The sequence below is a fragment of the Canis lupus genome, chromosome 18 (genome assembly GCF_011100685.1).
Source record: "Canis lupus familiaris isolate Mischka breed German Shepherd chromosome 18, alternate assembly UU_Cfam_GSD_1.0, whole genome shotgun sequence".
Classification (NCBI taxonomy): Eukaryota; Metazoa; Chordata; class Mammalia; order Carnivora; family Canidae; genus Canis; species Canis lupus.
Genome location: NC_049239.1, coordinates 43,087,589 through 43,106,062, shown reverse-complemented (window position 1 = coordinate 43,106,062; position 18,474 = coordinate 43,087,589). Strand labels below are relative to the sequence as shown.

The following is an 18,474-nucleotide window of genomic DNA, read 5'->3' as shown; positions in this document are numbered from 1 at the left end:
CATAGAAATAATGACATCCCCAGCAATGAGCACATGGGCACCCAGATCTCAGTTTCTATAAATCACTATCCAATAAAAGAAACCAAGGATCCTTGGAGAAATGGCTGATTCTAGGGTTGGGGCAGGGAAAACATAAGATGTGTCTGGAGCATCTTGTAGTACTAGAAAGTAAGGAAATGCTGAAAAAGAAAAAAAGGATGGAGACATGTCAAAGGGACACAGGAGCCAACATGAAGTCCTCCCAATGGTCAAAGCTAGAACAATTGAGGAAAAAAATAAATAATACAGAATCAGATTATAACTAAGAGTACAAAATAGATACACTGATATTGATAAATGATTGAATAAAGAAATGAATGGGGGAGACAAATATTCCTTCCAAAATTCCAAATAATAAAAGTAGATACTCTTCCCTCCAAGTAGTGGTACTTAAGCACCCCATCCACTTTGAGGGTAGGCTAGAGGTAGGTAGGTAGTGATTCACTTCCAAAAAATTCAATATAGAAAAGTAAAAATAGTAACCTAACATATTAACATGGCAAATACTACCTTAACCAAGTGATAAAGGTCAACATCCATCAGTGATATCATGTCAATGTCACATATCCCGATTATGAAATAATGGTATTCTGTGGCGTTCTTTCCTAAAACATCTAACTCTTCTCATTTTTAAATGAGAAAAATATTCGATAAACTCAAAAGGAGGGACATTACACAAAATAACTGCTTAGTGCTCCTCAAAACTGTAAAAGTCATGAAAACAGGAGACTGAGGAGCACTCAAAAGACCAGAAAAGGCTAAGAGAGACCAAAACTACATACAGTGGGTTACCCTGGATTAGATCAGAACAGAAAGGAGATATAAATAGAAAAACTATAGAAATTCAAACAAAATCTGGAGTTTAGCAAAAAGTAATGTATCAGTTACTGGTTTTTCAGTTTTAGATGTTAACAATAGGGGAAACTACGTGAGAGGTATATAGGAATCTGCATACTTCATTTGCAACTTTTCTGAATATCTAGAAGTATTGGGGTCCCTGGGTGGCTCAGTGGTTTAACGCCTGCCTTTGGCCTGGGGCATGGTCCTGGAGTCCCAGGATCAAGTCCCGCATCAGGCTCCCTGCATGGAGCCTGCTTCTCCCTCTGCCTGTGTCTCTGCCTGTCTCTCTCTCATGAATAAATAAAATCTTAAAAAAAAAAAAAGAAGTATTATAAAATAAAAGGTTTATTTAAAAAATTACTTTGAGGGACGCCTGGGTGGGTCAGAGGTTGAGTATCTGCCTTTGGCTCAGAGCGGGATCCTGGAGTCCCTGGATGGAGTCCCACATTGGGCTTCCTGCATGGAGCCTGCTTCTCTCTCTGCCTATGTCTCTGCCTCTCTCTCTCTGTGTCATAAACAAACAAACAAATAATAAGTACTTAAAGAAAATAAAAAATTCCTCTGAGGGGCACCTGAGTCGCTCAATCGGTTAAGCATCTGCCTTTGGCTCAGGTCATGATATCAGGGTCCTGGGACGGAGCCCCATGAGCCCCACATCGGGCTCCCTGCTCGTGCTCTCTCTCTCAAACAAATAAATAAAATCTTATAAAAAAAAAAAAAAAAAAAAAGAGCTCCCAATGGACAAAGCTGGTACAATCTGAGCAATAAAAGAGTATTGGAATATGACGCAAAGTATAAAATAGATACCCTTTATTCCATACTGATTAAGTAAATACTTGACTAAATTAACAAATGAGGAAAGAGAGACAAATTTCCCACACAGAAGAATTCCAAATAAATTATGTAGATACTCTTCCCCAAAGAACAGGGAGCATAACTCTTCATTCCTTAAATGTAGGCAGCACAGTTACTCGTTTCCAAAGAGGACTGTATGGAATGGGGCGGGGGGGGGGGGGGGGGGGGGGGGGGGCGGATAACTATAGTAGAGTACCTGACAAACATTACCTCAGCCAGATGATCAAAGTCAGTATTAACAGTCAAAAATCATGTTGATAGGATGTATCCTTGATATGTTACGATGAAAATGGCACTTTCTCCTTGCCATCATCCTCCCCAAAACCCATAACCCCAGTCTAACCATGAGAAAAACATCAGATAAATTCCAGTAAAGGGACAACCTAAAATATAGTTGACCAACACCCCTAAAAACTTCCATTGAAAGTTTTTAATTAAAAAAAAATAACAACACAGTCGCTGTGGTGGCTCAGTTGGTTAGCACCTGACTCTTGACTTCACTCAGCTCAAGATCTCAGGGTCATGATACGGAGTCCCTGGCAGGCTCCAACAGACTCTGCACTGAGCATGGAACCTGCTTAGGATCCTCTCTCCCTCTCTCTCTCTCTGCTCCCTGCCCACTCACTTGTGTGTGAGCATGCTTGTTTGCACTTGAGCTCTCCTTCTCCCCCCAAAAACAAAATAAAATAAATAACAATGGGGGGGGGGGCAGGGCGCCGGGCTGGCTCAGTCAGTAGAACATGAAATCTTGATCTCAAGGTTGGGAGTTCAATCCCCACATTGGGTGTGAAGCCTACTTAAAAAATACAATAAAATAAAATCTTAAAAAATAAATAATAACAACAAAGGCAGGAGTGAGGAAGCCAAATCTACCTTCCCTCCCACTTGACACAACATAAGACTGCCATTTTTCCAGTTTTCTTTAGTTGAAGACTTTCCAAATTAGATTGTTGAGATACTGCTCACATCCAAAGACATAGCAACACAGCCAGCTTTAGTTATATACTGTCTTTATCACTTTATCATATAGAGAAGACTACAACAGTTTTGGCCAATTTTGTTCAACAAATATTTTTTGACTATCTATTTGTTCCAAGTATTGTTTGAAGCATTGAGGTAATCTCAAAGACAGAAGAAGAAAAAAAATCTGTGCTCTGCTTTCATTTCTCTGAGGACAACAGATAACGCACAACCAAACAATAAATGACCTATCAGATAGTGATAAATGCTATGAAGTGAAAAAAAAAAAAAAAAAAGGAAAGTGAGGCAAAAGTGACCAAGAGGGCTACTCTAATTGGGAGCTTAGAAAATGCCTCTTTAAGGAGATGACATTTGAGTTGAGACCTGAGTGGAGCCTGTATACAAAATGAACAGCAAATGTAAAGGCCAAAAAGAATAAGCTTAATGTGCTTGAGGTGTCTCACATAAACAGGCCAGCTGCCCTGATAGGAATGAGATAAGTAACGTATTCTGAACTCCAGAAGTAAAAATACAAAAGTCATTTAAGGATCTCAAACAACTCTAACACTGCCCATCAGGAGTCCATCAATGGTAAGTAGATTAAGATCTCAATTTTAGGCTCCCCCAGAGTCTCCCCCAAAGTCACAGCAGTCCAGTAACTACTGTATTTTGAACCACTCCATCTTCCTTCCAAATACCACCATGTCCTATCATTCATATTTTTTCATGGCTCTGCTAAAAGTATTAAAAAAGCTGGTGTGCGGGGGAGGCGCCTGGGATGGCTCAATTGGTTAAGTCTCCAACTCTTGGTTTCGGGTTCTGAGATCAAGCCCGGCAACAGGCTCTGCATTCATTGTGGAGTCTGCTTGAGATTCTTTGGGGCCCCTACATGGCTCAGTCAGTTAAGAGTCTGCTTTCAGCTCAAGGTCATGATCCTGGGATCAAGCCCCACATCAGGAGAGCAGGGAGCCTGCCTCTCCCTTTCCCTCTGCCTGCCATTCTGCCTACCTGTGCCCTCTGTGTATAAATACACAAAATCTTTTATAAAGAGTAAATAAATAAGTAAATAAATAAATAAATAAAATAAAATATTTTAAAAAGGAGAGGGGAGGGTATTCTACCCAGAAATTGCTCCTGAATTCTCCCTAATGTATCTCATTACTTCATGTAGTACAACCATAGGTCAAAAGCAAAGGCCCTGGAGAAAGACTAACTTGGGTTCAAATTCAGATTCTATCAGTTGCATGATCTTGAACAAGTTGCATAACCTTTCTGAGTTTCCTCATCTATAAAAAACTGTGAGGATTAAAAGAGATAAAATGTGGCACCCAGTAACAATTCAATAAATGTTAGCTACTGCTAATAAAAGTATTTGAGTATTTTGTTCAAGGACCAGAGCTGGGCCAGAGGGATTATAGAAAATACAATTTGCTACAGCAAATTGTTTGAGAGATAAAACTGTCAAACTCCCTTAGGTCAGAAGCTTTGTCTTTTTCTGGTTCACTGGTGTATTCCCAGAATCCAGAACAGTGTTTAACACACAGTAGGCATCAATCTCAGTATGTGTTGAATGAATCAATGAATGAGATGAATGAGACTCCATTAAGTCAAAGGAGCATAAGAGAGCCTGGCTTTACTTCAAAATAAAGTTTTCATTCCACATCAAGATTTTAAACAATATCCTAAGGCCTCGTTAGAGATGTATTTATTATTTCTAATTGCCTCTTCGAAATCTAGAACACTGTTCGTAATATTAAGGTACTCAAATTTATTGCAATTAAAAAGCTCTGCTGCTAAAATTGAGCTGTCAGTTGTAGGCCACACTACTGTTCATAATTCAAAGCTGATGATCAAAACGTTAAAAGTAATAAAGAAGGTATATGAATTGTTATGGAATACCCTGCTTACCTCTGACTGCTCTCCAGTGAACAGACTTGGAAAACTTGTGTAAAATTTTCTTCTCACAAGTTGACTAAGTTTAATTTATGCCATTATTTATGGCAAAATAAATTGATCTCACCTCCTCTGTATCATTAAATTTTATGAAAACAACATGAGAGTCTGTTCAGTCACTTATGAAAGGCCCAAATCTTTTTTAGACTTAATAAATTTCCAAAGATTGTTAGCTTAATATATCGGCTCTTTAGGTCAAAGAAGGACTTTTCAGGGTGATGAAAATGGAGACAGAAGTTCACCTCTCTAAAAATGAGTTTTCAATTACTATAATTATGCATAAAATAAGACAGGCAGCATTTCTGGGCCAAGATCTGATGCCTTAGTTCCCCGTGAGATTTAGAGCCAAGCATAAAATTTGGGGCAAGTTCTGCAAAAAAAAAAAAAAAAAAAAGAACAACCCACTTTACCCTCTATTGATGCTGAATGAAACACTCATTGTTAGGATTCATCAAAACGAATATGTTTTCTAACACACAGTAAGCCACTCGGGCAACATCGCTTTCAGCATTTTTCTATCCCAGCAACAGAACGGGATGCGTTTAAATCCCGACAGTTACCAGGACTGCAGGGTAGCTAACTCAACCGCCTAATAGTGGTAAGGGCTGAAAAAGTAAAAACCGAGTTTACCGAATCATAAAGTAGCAGGGCCTACTTAGTTAAGATAACCTACGCTGGTGGCTATTGTATAGGTCCTCCAAACCTCCAGAGCTGGAAAGACACCTGAACTACTGACACCTTCTGAGAGAGGAAGCCAGGCGCGAGGGCGGCGCGGTCTGATCGGAATTGTTAAAACCGCAGCCGGCCGGCGGGGACACAGGTGCGCGGGCAGGCCCCGGCACCGCAGTCCTTGTCACGCTCCGAGACGACCCGGCCCTTCACCGCCGCGACAGCCCTCCTGGGTTCTTATTCACTCATTCATTCATTTGACAATTACGCGAGGGGCACCGTAGCAGGGCCGGCTCGCAGGGCCCCCGCCCGCCCCAGCCCCGGAACACCCACAGCCGCCAGGCGCGGCCCTGCACCGCCCGCATTCCCCCGCCGCCGCCGCCGCCGCCGCCGCCGCCACCCCGCCGCGGCGCGCTCGGGTCCCCGGATGCCGGCCTCGGCTGCACGCGAGCGCCCACGCCCCCGCCCTCCCAGCCGCGGGTCCGCCGGCCTCCGCCCCGCTTCGCCGCCTCAGATCCGCCGGGTTCGTGCGGCGAGGGAGGGGCGCGTCCGCGGAGGCTCCCCCGCCCGGGGCTCAACACCCCTCGGCGCGCGCGACGCCCGGACCCGAGGGCCTGGGTGGGTGGGTCGGGCCCACCGGCCACTCACCTCCGCCGGGTCAGAACCGAGGGGCCTGCTCTAAGCCGTTTGAAACCGCTTGGGCCGCCGCACACCCCGCAGTGTCCTCGTCGTTTATTGGTTCCCGACGGACCGCCCATCGCCCGCTTATTGGTCCGTTTGAAAGGCCTGTGGGCACGCGCCGCCCGCAGCTTTAAAGGGGCCGCGCGCAGCCGTGTTTCCTTCGGAACCGGCGCTGCCTGGTGGGGTGGGGATGTGGGGTCGCTAGAGCGAAAGCTGCCGACGACCCTGCACCCCCCTACCCCCCCCTCCCCGAGAGAAGGGCGAAAGCTGTGTGGAGAGCTGTGCATCCCCGGCCATCAGCATGCTTGCTTTTTTTAAATTTTGGCCATTCGAGCTACTGTCAACACCTGGCAATTTTTTAAAAAGTCATTTCATTCACCAAATACCGATTGTGTAGCTAAGTACGCGAGGGGAACGAGAGGCAGCTGGGATATCGTGGAAGGAGCAGTGAATGGAGCCAGGATGCTGGATTCTGGTCTTGGACCCGCTCTAAGCAGACCACTTTCCCAGTAAATTATTTGTAGCTCAGTTTCCTCAAAATAGGATGACAATGTTTCTCTTACAAGCCTAGGGTGAGGATTTAATATAACCAATTGGCTGTCTAGGAAAGGCCTTTGAACAGTAAGTGTTCTGCAAAAGCCTAACTAATATTCCTGTTTCTCTTAGAAATGATAGGCTTGGTTAATGTGATTTCTGAAAGTCTTGTTTAGCTCTAAAAATAAAATCTTTAAGAAAGGGTGGTGGTGCTGGCGCCTGGTAGACTCAGAAGATGGAACTTGCAACTCTTGATCTCAGGGTTGTATGTTCCAGCCCCAGGTTGGGTGTAGAGATTACATAAAAATAAAATCTTAAAAAAAAAAAGAAGTAAAATGTGATAATCTCTAGCCCAATAATGCCACTGTTAAGAACCTGTCCTACAGATCTATGCACGTATGCAAAGAAAAATGTCGAAAGATATTCACTCAGCAATTCTTAAGATATGGGAGAAAAAACACCCCACAAACAAAAAAACCCAAACCCTAGAAATTACAATGTCCATTCATAGAGAACTTGTTACATAAATTACAGTATATCCACTCAATAGAACACTATGTAACTGTTAAAAAGAATCTGTTTATTCTGTACGTGCTGGTGTAGAAAAATGCACAAATTTTATTTAATTGAAAAAAGGCAAGTTGCAGAAAAGCATATATGGAATGATTTTATTGTATATGGTTATAAATGCATATGTATTTTGTGTGCATGCCTGAAAATGGTTAGAACATTGCTGGAATTTCAAGAAATTATTTAGCAAGGAGAGTAGATAGGGAAATGAATTTTTTTGCCTTTGACATGTTAATTTAAATATATATATATATATATATATATATATATATATATATATATATGTAGCAGGGAGAATATCTAGCAGTGGGAAAAGTAAGAGTAAGGGCACAGAAACAAAGTACAATTATATGTAGGGAATTGAACATGTGAGTTTGATTTTTAAAAGGGGTTCATGTTGGGAAGTAGTAGGATACAAAACTGACAGAGAAAGGCAGATTCTAGGAGGGTCTTGAATACTAAGGTAAGGAATTTGTACTTTAAATAGGTGATAGGAAGCTATGAAAGGTTTCTGAGCCAGAGAGTGACAAAATCAGAATTGCACTTTAGGAAAACTAATTAGCTTGATTGTCTAAAATGGGTTACAGTTGGAAGCCCCATTAGGAGTCTGATAGGAGGTGATAGCAGTGGAAATGCTGAGAACAGATTCAAGAAAGGGTGAAGGATTTAGCAACCAACTTGGTACAAAGGTGAGGGTGGGGCCCATTTAGGGAGATGAGTCAAAGAGCATGCTAGGATTTGAGCCTAGGCAGTGATTGATCAAATGGAAGTAGAAAGTCAGGAGAAGCCAGTCTCAAGAGGAAGGCAAGGAATTTAGTCTTAGACCTGTTTACTTTTAGGTACCAATGAGACATTGAAGCATAATTTCTAAGTAGATCTAGGAAACACAGGATGAGGACTGTGAGAAAAGATTAGGACTCAAGTGATACAGGCTTAGGAAGCACCTCCAGAGAGTAGAAAAGATGAAATTGTAGCAGTGGATGAGACCACAAAGTGGGAGAGTGGAGAGTGAAAAGGTGGGGCATGAGGACAGATCCATAGGTTAGGGGAAGGAGAAAAGAACCAAGCAGAGCAAAAAGGTCAGCGTAACCTTTGAGAAATGGGTTAGGTACATACAGAAATAGTCTTCTTCAGTCATTGGTCATTGGCATGTTTATTTTATTTAAATATTATGGAAAATAAATTGAAGATTACATTTATAAGGAGAGTGTGATGGTAAACTGGAATTTGCTCTATAAAGGATGTATGGAGTCTGGATCCTGGAGAGCTTTAGAACAAAATGGCAAATCCCTTTTTGTCTTATATGGTTTATGTAGCCCTACTAGAAGGTGGGCATTAGATGTCTGATTTCATTCTTTTATTCATTCATTCAACAAATATTTATTGAGCACCTAATATGTGCAGGGACTGTTCTAGGCACTTGGGATAACCAGTGCAACACACACACACACACACACACACACAAATCCCTCTCTTATGGCACTCACATTATACTGAAAAAAGCATAGACAATCAACACATAAATAAATTATATAGTTTGTAATTAGACAATGTGTGCAATGTGAAAAGAAAAAACTCAGTAAAAGGGATTGGAAGTAGAGTTAGACATTAATTTTATAAAGGATGATCAGAGTAGGTTTCATTAAGAAGTTTACCTTTAAGCAAATACTAGGTGAAGGAGTTAGCCATGAGTTTATCTACAGGAAGTGCCAGCCAGGGGGACCCGCTATGCAGAGACTCTAAATTGGGAGCATGCCTCTCAGGTTAGAGAAACAGGGAGGCCAGTATAGCTGAAGCAGAGTAGTTGGCAGTAGGAGGATAGTAGGAGATGAGGTCCGATAGATAATGGAGGGCAAGGAGTGGCAGATCCTGTAGGGCCTTGTAGAAACCTAACATAATACCTTGATCCATAATAAGTGTTCAATAAATGTTCGGCCAGTCATCTTTTGCAGTCCATGATTATCACCAAATAGCTTTTATCTATGTATTATCAGAGTGACATGTGCTTACTTTAATCCAAGGACCTTTCAGTAGTTCTACATAAGGAAAGTATTAATGGGACAATGAAACCCTTCTATGCATTAGAGATCAAGGTGAACACACTATTATTGCAAGTGGAAGCAGTAAACAAATGTCAAACATTGTGTTTGCTGAATAATTGTGCTGAGCATTTCTGAAAAGCATGCTAGGGTGGGGACAGTGCTCATTCCATCATAATCACAAATGGCATTCTGGGAGAGAAAGCTCTGCAATGGGACATGGATCCATATTTCCAGTCTAAGAGGAGCAGCTTCAGTGATTAGCTTCCTCTCAACACTCGGTCCAGGTACCTCATGCATTATTCCCTGGAGAAAGCAGTGGTGACATTAACACAGGCCTCAAATGGCTGTGGGTTTTTGTGCCTTTACTGGCCTCCCAGCTTCTTCCATATTGTATTGGTTGCATTTAATAGGTGATTGAAAGAATGAATAACCCTTTTCTCATAATCCATTCTCCCACAGCCCCCCAAATGCAGGCTGTTCAAGAACTCTGACCACAGAAGCATCAGCTCCACCAAAGAGGAAGGAGGCAGAGGGAGAGATAGGGGCCTCATTAGCAGGCTGTCAACAGGCTTTTAGGGGCAGGAGGGAGGGAAAACCACTGAGAAGAAGATAAGTGAGAGTTCTTGGCTCTTTGTGTCTTGTAAAACGAAATAGGCAGATTGCGTAGCTTGGGGCTAACTCTAGCCTTGGGTTTAAACTCAGACCCCTAATTAGGCTGTCTGGATCTGTTTTAACACCATGTCAAGGAGTCCAAAATTGTGAGTTGGAACCTTGACTGGAAATAAAACTCTGTTCCCTATGTGGAGCTCTGCTTAGCCTCTGCCAGCTGCTTAATGGGAGAATGATCTAGAGAGAAAATAAATGGGCGAGTGAGGGAATGTTACAAAACAAAGGCAGCCTGAAACATCCCCAGATACACATCCTATTAAATGGATCAGTTGAGTCACCTTCACATATGAAGAAAAGAATACAATTTCTTAGCTATAAAAAGGGTTCAACGACATTTTTCATTATGTCCATAAGTAGAAATAACTGAAGTTTATGTTCTTGAAGTTCAGTGCATTACACTTAGAATCTTGTGTACCCTCAACTCTCATAGATGCTTTTTCTAAGTTCCTCTGCAGCACTTTGTTTTCTGTAGGTCTAAGTTTGGTGAAAGCTTCAATTCATGCCTTGGAGACCTCTCTATGGGCCACAGAGACGTTTTTTTTTACCTTAGGTTCCCTTATTTGTTCATGCAATTTAGAAAGAAGGACAGGGACTACATTTTGAATGTAATTGCTTGTAAAAATATGTCCAGTTTGTTAGAATTTGACCAACCATCTCCCTACTCATCGGTTTCAGGTTTTATATACAGAGAAACAGACAAGGAATTCTTGACTCTTGTTTTATCCCCAGGATTTCTTTGAAGGAACATAAAAACAAGTTTCAGGCTAGAAATTACCTTAGCAATCATTTGCCTTAACCTTTTCATTTTACTAATCAGGGAAGTATAAGCCAGCTCATAACCTGAAAACAGGGTGTTAAATCCTTGACACTTTTGCTTAAGTCCCATCGGCTCCACTCCAGATTCTTATCAACACCTGGGCCATCAGGCCCAGCCTCCTTTTCCTCTCCCATTTCCTGCTAACATGGCAGGACAGTTGCAGGTTAGCAAGACCTTTATGGTTCAGGCAGTGTTGAATACCTGATTATACTGGCTCCTGTGGTCACAAGGTGTCAAAATACATTCACCAAACTGTTCTCCCAGAAACATTTCCCAGTCTTTAGAGCAAATGGTGTGTGCTTAATATATTCATTTTTTCTTCTCATTTGAAAAGTTATTCCTGAGTTTGCAACTTTGGTAGTCATTGTTCATGGGGTGGCCAGTAACCTTGAGCCTTTGGGAGGGGGTACTTTCTATAGGTATATAGGCTTATGCTTTAGTCTGGATTTCATTGCTTCAAATGTCCTTTTTTGTCTCTGGTGTGAGTTTTTTCAAAAAAGAATGGTGGAGTAAGGGGATGGTTGTCCTTGAGCTATTCCATTTGTTCCTGTTCTAGCACACATATTTCCCACCAAAATTGGAAGAATTATACACTATAAATTACCCTCAGCTTTCCTGTTATTTAAATACAAGAGGCTTCAGTCTTTCTTGCTTTTCCTTTCTTTTTTTGGAGGTTGGGGGCATAGGGTGGGCATGGAGGCTGTTGCTAGATTCTAAGATCTGTGCTCAGGCATGGAGCAGGACTTGGCCCCCAGCAAGAGATGAGGGAATTCATGGAAGCATTATTCTATAAAAGGCTTGTGGTTTAGAAAATCAGCTACTGATCTTTGACATAGTATTCTCCATCTGGCACTGAGATTTCCATGATTCCCAATCATCATTGAGAGGTGTTACATCCAGAGAACCTGAGAAGGGATCCCCAACTCACTGTCCTAGCCTTGAGATGTAGTGTATAAAGTATCAGAAGGCAGCTTTTTTAAAATAAAAGGAAAACAAACAAAAGGAATCATAATATTGATTAGATCTGTTGTCAGAATCACTGTAAACCCTAAGATCAAAAATAGCTAGGAGCAGATTGGGGCCTGTGATGAACCCTCCTTGTCCCTAGTACTTTTCCTGCTATATCAGACAGTCTTGCCAGTGATTATCATGGCAAGGCAAAGTCAAGTTCTGTGACAATGAGGTCCTTATAAACCTAGAACAGAGATAAAAGATGTAGGTATATATGCCATGACACTTTCTTCCAGTGCCTGAAGGAGATGTCACTAACAATCTTGACACTTTCCCCATTGAGTCTCAACAGGACCTCAGGCAGCCACTACCAACCAACCGGAGTTGGCCCTTGAGATGAAACCTATCTGATATCCCTGTTCTAGAGGAAATAAGGATTTCACAAGCCAATGAACTCTGGTCTTGACCGGTCTTCTCAAGATGAGCTGAACCTCACACCTTTTATTGCTCTTCATCATCCTCACATCCCCGAAGGACACAGAGGTGATGTGTCTCAAGAAGGTTTTCAAAAGCATGGGTCTGCCGGACAGAGCAGGTGCAGTTATTAGTCATGACTCCAAGCCAGGCACGGTGATTAAGAAAAGCTAAATTTATATTAAATTATCATAAAGTCCTAAAATACTGAACATAGTGGTTAAATAACTCCAGAAAGTCCAATGTCTCCAGTGAGTAACGTTAAAACCATTACACATGAGCGCGGGAGAATCACTTCCATTAGTTTAGGACAGAGAGGTTTTGCTTTTTTACATAGTGAATCAGTGCTCAAATAGATATTTCTTCAAATATGTCTTTTCTACATTCTGAACAGCCCAAGTGCAATAAGATCCTTCCCCCTTTCCAATCAAGAAAATGCCACTTTTCTATTTTCTCCCCATCCTCAACCTGAGTCTGAGGACCCAAAGTGCTCCTTTTTTTACTGCCCCGTTAAGTGTGAAATGTCTCCCTTTCTTCCCCTAAATGGCACCTCGCCTCTCCCATTGTGTGTACTGGAAAAGACTTGCTGGCCTGGCCAGGCTGTCCTGTGTGGGTGCAGACCTGGGTTAGCTACTACCAGCAGGGCTAAGGGCTTGGCACCTGTCTCTAGCAGCCTTAGAACTGACCAGAAAAGCTTTGCTTTTGTTTTCACTGACATGTGTGGCAGTGGATTTCTCAATACTGACAACCACAGGAAAGTTTTCAAGTCAGGAAACTTCCCCCAGAAGCCCCTGCCTCTATTCTCAGCCCATTGTCTTCCCCCTTGCTGCTTCTAATTCCTGGGGAGAAGGGTCTGGATCTGCCCTAGGCTGAGAGGGCTTCATGAATGGTCCTACCTTTCTATTCCTTCTCCCTACTTTGCGTCTTAATGTGGTCCTCCTCACCACCCCAAGCCTACGTCAGAAAAAGCAAACTAGGCAGTGTGTGTGTGTGTGGGGGGGGGGGGGATAAAGGAAGGGGCTATATAGAAGGTTTAGGGCAGAAAAAAAAAGCCTCCACTCCCCTGATACTAGCATGAGACATGCTCTTTCTGTGAACGAGCATGAACCAAGTAATGGCATCACAGCCTGGAAAGTCAGTCACTTAGCTGGGAAGAGGGTTGGAATGGGAAGATCACCACCCCTAGAGCCACAGGTTCTCTGTCCCTTAACTTAGATCCCTGAGCACTTGAGAGAGAACACAGGAGGTTCAACCTCATGGACACTTCCCTTGAGGCCCTGTGCACCCCAAATCTACAACCCAATCTCTCTTCCTGACTATTTATGAAAACTTCTGGCCCTTCTTTGAAAAGTTGTTTCAGGACCTCTATGCTTAGAATCCCCGACAATGAGCGGGGAGAGAGGGGCAGAACGTTAAGGTTCAGGTGATGTGCTTCTTTTGGTCTAAGTGGCGCTGGTTAGACCCTGTAGGGGCTCAGCGCTTGGGGCCCCACATTCCTCAGGCCCCTGTTCACAACCTGGTTATACTTAGAATCAAAGACATAAGGGTACTGGCCAGTGGTGGCACCCACGGGGGAATTCATATTAGCCAGCTGCCATGCGATAAGGGCTCTGTCATCGGAAGGTAGAAAAGCTTCTAGATACTCTAGTAGGAGGAAGAACAGCTTGAGCCACACCCAGATCTCACCAATACTGGCAGCTGAAAAAAAAAAACAGTAGCTCTTAGGCAAGAATAATATCCATTGCCAGCAATGGACAGGACATGCAGCCCAACAACCCTTAAAAGCTTTCTCATATTACCAATGCACTTGAGGCTGGAGGCTTCTGAGACGCCCATACCAGCTGGGCTTACTTCTCCTTCCTTTCTCAGCCTCTATCCTTCATCGCTCTCTCTACCCCTGACCCCTGCCCCAGCCCCTTGATGGGCAAGTTCTCTCAGAGAAGCGGCCAGGCCAGCTCTGATGGGGGAGAGTGAAGTCTTGGGGATCATCAGTTCTCGTGGGGCAGGGTACCAGGGAAAGGGGAGGTGGAGCTCTGTACTGATGAGGAATCATTACCAAGCCTAGTTTCAGAGGCTCAGGATGGAGTGCAAGAGGTGAGGTTCGTGGTAAAATCCAGGTCTACGTTTTCAGGATGCACCATCACTTCTTGTGCACAGGTAGTTATGGACTCAGGTGGAAACAGCTCCCGTGGAGGTCTCAGGAGCAGTTTTTTGGGGGAGGGAGAAGGACGAGCACATAGGTTGGGGGGCCTGTTGTATAAGTGAGCACAAGGACTGGAAGTCCATAAAGGAGAAGGAACAGGCAGGGAGGGAAGAGAACATGGGCATTTAGACCTGGCTCTCTGAGGAGAGCTTGCGTTCATGTTTCCAGCCTGTGTCTGGCAGAGAGCCCCGTCTTTCTGGAGTAGCTGCGGTATGGACGCTGCTACACTCAGACTGCTCTTCCTGCAACAGCTGCTCCGTCTCCGTATCATCCAGGGAGCCCGAGCTGGCCTGGATAGACACTGTGTCTGTCTTCATGCATACATGATCCCGCAGAAGGCCCCCCCGTGAGCTGCGCAGTTGCTTGAGGTCATCCCACTCAGCATCATCCCCAGACAGAAGGCAGATTCCCTCTACGATCTTGATCTTCTCCTTGGTGTAGTTATGGTCAGGCCCGCCCTAGGGTGGAGAGTGGGGAGACACGGTCAGTCGGTTGGCTCTCTATAAAGGATCTCATGGTGAACTGAAAAAGGAAGTGGATGGGGTGAGAGGAGGTGTGAGGAGTACAAAGATCCCACAAATGAATGGGGAGACGTGGTCAGAGCAAACAGATGAGTCAGCCTAAAAGGAGAGTAGCAGCTAGGATGATTATTACCATCCTCAGACAGGGAGGAGGGAGAACCATGGCTTCCAGTCCTGCATCATCCACTCACTGGCTAGGTCACCTTGGGCAAATTACTTAGCATCTCTAAGGTCAGTCTCCACATCTGTAGTGTAGGGAGAATAACAGTATCCACCTCATAACCAAGTGCTGTGAGGGATCAATGAGGCGACACATGGAACACAGTTAGTAGGTGCTTGACACATAAGAAACACGAAATCATGTAAGCGATTGTTACATTGTTATTATGGTTTATTAATGGGACATCATGCTGATGTACGTGATCAAAGGTAACTGATAAAGGCAATTCAATGTGTACTTATTCAGAATTTTAAACTACTTCTGTGATCTTTTATTCTTACTTCTCTTCTTTCTAATTTTGTTTAGGAGAAAATTTTTGGGAAGTAAGACAGAAGGAATCTAGAAAATCTTATTTGGGTTCTGAGTGTCAGTCAATCCATTGGGGTCCCATAACCTATAGTGTTTTTTGGGGGGTTACCCTGGCTCTGCTCCCACAAGCCTTGAGGCCATTCCCAAGTGACCTGGGATTGTTCTAAGGACAGTGACAGTTCTAGTCAAGCTTCTCCTTTTATGGGTTTCTCAAAGGGTAGGCTTACTCCTGGTTTCTGAGGGATACCAACCAACATGCCTACCAGTACCAGGGAAAAAATGGGCATGGCTTAGGTTCTGTCCTGGGATGGTGTTCCTGCCAAGAGCTCTGAAGTGCTCCTCTATTTTAGTAGCAATTCAACTCCTTGGATATTTAACTGAGCCCCTACATTTTTTTTTAAAGATTTTATTTTTGAGTGATCTCTATATCCAATGTGGGGCTCGAACTCATAACTCTGAGATCAAGAGTTGTATATTCTATTGACTAGCCTGGCTAAGCACCTTTACTAAGCCCCTACATTAAACCATATATTCTGATGACTGTACTCTAAGAGTGACAGCTCCCTCCAGAGCAGAGACAGACATAGCACACAAGCACACAGGTGCATGCCTGCAGACCCACACCAATTCACCCAGCACACCCTCCGAGAGCTGAAATTAGCTTAAGATTAGATGGAGACATGCAGTGTCTTCATTGCAGAGACACACTGCTGAGTAGGTTAGGAATTAGGAAGAGGTGGGAGTAATGGCACTGGCAGTTTGGGGGGGGGGGGACGCACCCTTTTCCTCTACAAACACACCACAACAGGTACCTGAAATCAAGAGGAAATCAGAAGAGAAAGGGTGAAAGACTGTCTGAGGGGTGAAAGAGCTGCTGAGGAAAAGCATACAACAGAAGAAAGAGGTCACACACTTTTCAGTTATAACCCATGACCCTTATGACAGTTCTTCTCTGGGGCATCAAACACTCTAGGAATCGAAGACTCAGGAGTCTCTCAAAGATACTAATCGAGGAGGGGTCTACCAACCCTCAAACTGCAAACTATCCCTGCAGGTTGTGTTTTGGCTTACAGTAGAAGCTTTTTTTATATGGAAATTCATGGATCCAGAAAGCATGTGATTATTACATAAAACGTACTCATTGTGCATAGGAGCCCTGTATATGTGAGGGCAAGTGTTGACTGTGCTAGATAGGCCAAGAGAGTAGACCAATTAGGTTTCATAAGGGATATAACTCCTGATGAAGGGTTACAGGATTTTGGAAAAAGCAGGGATCATATTAGACTAGGAAAATCTGAAATTGCAGGGTACTGATCCCTTGTGGAACTGGGACTATTTTTCAGGCCTAAACATTCAGCATATAATTTTTCACTGAAGCAACAAAGGAGTTAAGAGAGCAAAAGCATGTAAATCTTTAGAATTCTAGAGAAATCTCTTAAGACTCTGTGATAAGAGAAAGAATAGCAAAAAACCCAGCCATTCCCAGCCATAGATGCCAATAGCTTGGATCAGAGGTTAGAAAAGGGACAGTCCAGGAGCTCGTGGGTTTTTGGGGTATTGTCTAGGAGTCTAGGGCATCTCAAAGGGGTGCAGCCTGCAGGGGAATGATGACTACGAGAGGGAAAACCTATGAGCCTGGGAAGTTATCTCCTGGCAGGGAGGTGCATACTCACATGCTTTCAGACCTAGACCTCCTGGAATCTGCTTACTAACCTTGCTCTCACTAAGGTCCCTCAAGCTGGTCCCTCAGAGAATCTAGATCTCTCCAGAAACCCAAATCAGATTTAGTTCTTCTGTTCACTATAACTGCCAAAATGGTAGATGGGACTACCAGTATCCCTCTCGGATCCATTCAGGCAACTGGAACATATCCTTCCCCCCCTCCCCCTAAAAACAAAAACCAAAACACAAAAAAACCCCACCTTAAATGTAAATTGTAATTTTTACCTCTTTCTTATAGCACAGTTGATTGTACATGGCTGGTTTGGGGATTGCTTCAATTTTCACTTCCTGAGTGGAAGTTCGGTAGGAGGGGTTGCTGTAGGTCAGGTTCCCCATTCCAGGATCAGTTAACTTGGATTTTTTGTGTCTTTAGGAGGAAAAGTGATGAGAAATTAGTTCAGATCTTTATGGCGGTGGTATCTGGGGAAGTTGCACCCCGAATGTAGCAGGCAGCTTCTAAGATGGCCCCAGTGACCCCTGCCTCCTGGTCCTCACACCTTCTGAATCCTTGTCCCTTAAGTGTGGGCTACATTTGGTAACTCACTTCTTTCTATTTTATTTTTAATTTATTTTTAATTTTTAAGTCTCTACACCCAGTGTGGGGCTCGAATCCACAATCCCAAATCAAAAGTCACACACTCCACCAACCCCGGGCGACTCACTTCTGACAGAAACAGAATATACAAAACTGATGGATGCTAGATTAGGTTCCAAAGAAATCTGGGGCTTCCATCCTTGGTTGCCTTTCTTCCCTAATTCTCTCTTATGCTTCCTCCGAAGGAAGCAAGCTACCTTGTTGTCGGTTGTCCTTTGGGAAGGCCCCTCAAGGCAGATAAGGGAGGAAGACCTCTAGCCAACAGCCAGCAAGGAACTGAGACCCTTAGTCCAACAGCCTATGAGGAACGGAATCCTGCCAACAGCTACATAAGTGGGGAATCCCTCCCCAGTCAAGCCTTGAGAAAAGACCACAACCCTAGCTGATACCTGAACTGCAGCCTGTAAGAGAACCTTGAGGCAGAGGCACACAGCTAAGCTGAATCCAGATTTCTGACCCACAAAAACTGTGAGATAATAAAATGGCTGTCATTTTAAGTTGTTGAGTTTTGGAATAATTTACTATACAGCAATAGCTAGCTAATAGACTGAGTCAAGCCAGATCTGCATCAATCCCACATCTATTATTTACTAGCTGGGATCTTGGTGGACATAATCTAAACTCTATGAGCCTCAGATACTCATCTGTAAAGTGAGGAATAACAATACCTGTACTACAACATTGTTGTGGCATTGATACATAGTCACTGACTAGTAACTGTTACTATTATTATTAGCATTGTTGTCCTTAGCAGGAACCACAGCAGCATAGCAAAATCCTGGTATTTCTGCTGCAAGCTGTGTTTAAAGCATTTGGGGAAAATAAATAGAGGGCCACAAAAAGAGGATTC

The 18,474-nt window shown here is 43.4% G+C and overlaps 2 protein-coding genes and 1 long non-coding RNA gene across 6 annotated transcripts in view; 1 reads left to right on the top strand and 2 right to left on the bottom strand.

Annotated features, from left to right (window-relative positions):
* Nucleotides 1-6,059, bottom strand: part of CKAP5 (cytoskeleton associated protein 5) — a 106,553-nt gene extending 100,494 nt beyond the window's left edge. For all 3 annotated transcript variants that reach the window (XM_038563404.1, XM_038563406.1, XM_038563400.1), the window contains exon 1: nucleotides 5,965-6,059. The gene's annotated coding sequence lies outside the window, so the exon portion shown is untranslated. The remainder of the gene's footprint in view (nucleotides 1-5,964) is intronic.
* Nucleotides 6,060-6,135: 76 nt separating this feature from the next.
* Nucleotides 6,136-18,106, top strand: LOC119864228. The gene is made up of 3 exons (XR_005373456.1): nucleotides 6,136-6,618; nucleotides 11,924-12,175; nucleotides 17,810-18,106. It is a non-coding gene; the product is annotated as an uncharacterized LOC119864228 (long non-coding RNA).
* Nucleotides 12,212-18,474, bottom strand: part of LRP4 (LDL receptor related protein 4) — a 52,206-nt gene continuing 45,943 nt past the window's right edge. Inside the window, exons 37-39 of one of the 2 annotated variants that reach the window (XR_005373455.1) lie at nucleotides 17,255-17,396; nucleotides 14,111-14,715; nucleotides 12,212-13,752 (exon numbers count right to left, since the gene is read on the bottom strand). Coding sequence is in view for 1 of the 2 variants with exons in the window: in XM_038563407.1 (XP_038419335.1) it covers nucleotides 14,383-14,715; nucleotides 17,255-17,396 (475 nt within the window). In the remaining variant the exon portion in view is untranslated. Of the gene's footprint in view, nucleotides 14,716-17,254; nucleotides 17,397-18,474 lie in introns of both variants that reach the window. The other variant, XM_038563407.1, reaches the window with a different exon arrangement.